At 41.4% G+C, this 2,150-nt stretch overlaps 1 protein-coding gene across 1 annotated transcript; it reads right to left on the minus strand.

The window, feature by feature from the left end:
• Positions 1 to 485: 485 nt before the first annotated feature.
• On the minus strand, positions 486 to 1,365 carry urahb (urate (5-hydroxyiso-) hydrolase b; the record flags this gene model as incomplete). The annotated part of the gene is made up of 3 exons (XM_080841629.1): positions 486 to 575; positions 742 to 877; positions 1,229 to 1,365. 3 exons carry the CDS (start codon positions 1,363 to 1,365, stop codon positions 486 to 488), a joined length of 363 nt encoding a protein of 120 aa, XP_080697755.1.
• Between the last annotated feature and the right edge of the window lie 785 nt (positions 1,366 to 2,150).

Below are 2,150 nucleotides of genomic sequence, written 5' to 3' on the forward strand. Positions count from 1 at the left end.
GCATGAAAACCTTCTATGTGACTCAGTAATAAGTCTTTTTAACAGATTGGATTTGATTAGATTATATAAAATATTAGATTCTTTAAAGACATACTAAACATCAAGAGTCAACACACACACAAAACGATTGGGCCACTTTAGTCTTGTCACCAGGGTCACCATTTTAACTTTTAAACTTTTCATTTAGAATGTTGATGTTTTGTAATTACACAAAGAAGTCAAGGTCATGTGTATGTTGTTTATTGATGGAAACTGACCATTCACAAGGACCAGTCTCACCCAGTGTTGAGCACTTAAACTGAATTTCTTGGCACTTCTGGAGGGACTACCTGGCTTTCACTCCAATCCAAGAAAACGGCAGGATACACCTTCACAGAATAGCAGGACAGCACAGATGCTCTTAGGAAGAACAAGCAGCATGACATCTTTGGTGAAGAGATAAAGCAGGAGTAGACAGCCTCTTCTAGAGAGGACACCTGGGCTCTCTATCGCCCCCTGTAGGTACTGTAGGAGAACCGGCTTAGAAGCAGGGGGAGGTGAATATGCTGGTCTAGGTTTGTTATGGTGAAGACAAGCTGAGGGCAGAAAAATACAGTTTTAATGATGATTCTAGAAATGTATCAAGAATGTTAGACCCAATGAGAAAACTACTAAAGTGCATTTAGTTGCATGTTTACCTTTAAAGGCAACAGTATACTATTGATTTACCCCGTCACATACCCAACACCCAACAAGCCTAACCTCAACATAGGGATAGAAGCAGGTCTGGCCCAAATTCTCCCAGTACTGTCCAGTCTCAAAGCGCAATTTATACATGCCCAGGGAAAAGGCTTCACTGCCGATCAGCTCGGCACAACGGCCCTCTTCATCCGTTGTTCTAAAGGGGAATGGATCCATAATGGAAAGTCATACATCTCAATTCAATTATGAATGTCAGCAGAGTCCGTGACGGTGATAATGTTCTGGCGCAGTTGGGTGTTCCTCTGATTGATTGTTACTGTGGCGTTGGAGACGGCTCCAGCAACCCCCCTTAATAATTACACGAATGTATAATCGACCTACCGAGAAGCAGCTGTTAATGCCCGAGCCCACGCATGGCATGAGTCAATTCTATTGTGTGTAATTCAATTCTATTGTAGTCTGTTTAACCTCATTCAAAAATATAACCACAGTGTTTGATAATATTAGTTAATGACAAATAAACTTTAAAACCTGCACTACGGCCTACCCGACAGTCAGAAGGTTCCAGATCATCATATGTGTATTCAGCCTGTGTAGACTGAGAGCCATGCGTGATGCTGGGACACCGTCTGCAGTGTTCAGTACGTGTGTGGTGATGGAGCTGTTGTCCTTGGATGGATCCATTTCTGCAAAGAGGTGGCGCAGAGAAGAAGTAACCATAAAGTATATGTGTCACCAAAGTACCAAATTTTGTCACACGCAACTTTATATATTCATTGATAGTGCTATCCATTGAACCCCCTGCTGAAAGATCCAAAGACCAGCAACTGCTGATTTGCTTAAGTATCATGTTATTTGCTGGCTAATGAAGTTATATTTTAGAAGACTGATAGAAATGATTTGCCCAGCGTTGTTGTTGTATATTTAACATGTTTGTATTAGTTCCTGCATTCTGCTCACCAGCATGTCCTGATGGATTAATACTGAGAACTGATTTTTGTTTTCATCAGGGTGTTCAGAGTGAGATGTTTAGAGCACGTTATGAAAAACACACCAAGTTATGTCAATGTCACCCTTGCTCTGTTTCAAGAGCAGTGCAGGCTACATGTATTGGGAGCACCTTGTGAGCCATCTGTGATAGATACAGCCACACACTGACTTGACAAGTACGTTTGCTTAACAATAAATGTATTTACATAATAAACAGTTCAAACAGGAGGAGGTCTTTCTAGAGAGAAAGAGAGAAAGAGAGGATACAATTTAGGAGGGATACTGGCAAGGAAGTATTACATAAAGGAAATATGGATGAATGATAGCAGGGTTGGCTGTAGAGCATTTAACCGAACCTGAATCTCCTGAACTTAAGAATCTCCCACTAGGGAAGGCCCTTCTATCTATCTATCTATCTCCTCTTTTAATTTTCCTTCCCTCTCTTTGGAAGGCCCTTCCCTCTTCTCTCCCTGTCTGTC

This window comes from Sprattus sprattus, assembly GCF_963457725.1.
Source record: "Sprattus sprattus genome assembly, chromosome: 7".
NCBI classification, from domain to species: Eukaryota; Metazoa; Chordata; class Actinopteri; order Clupeiformes; family Clupeidae; genus Sprattus; species Sprattus sprattus.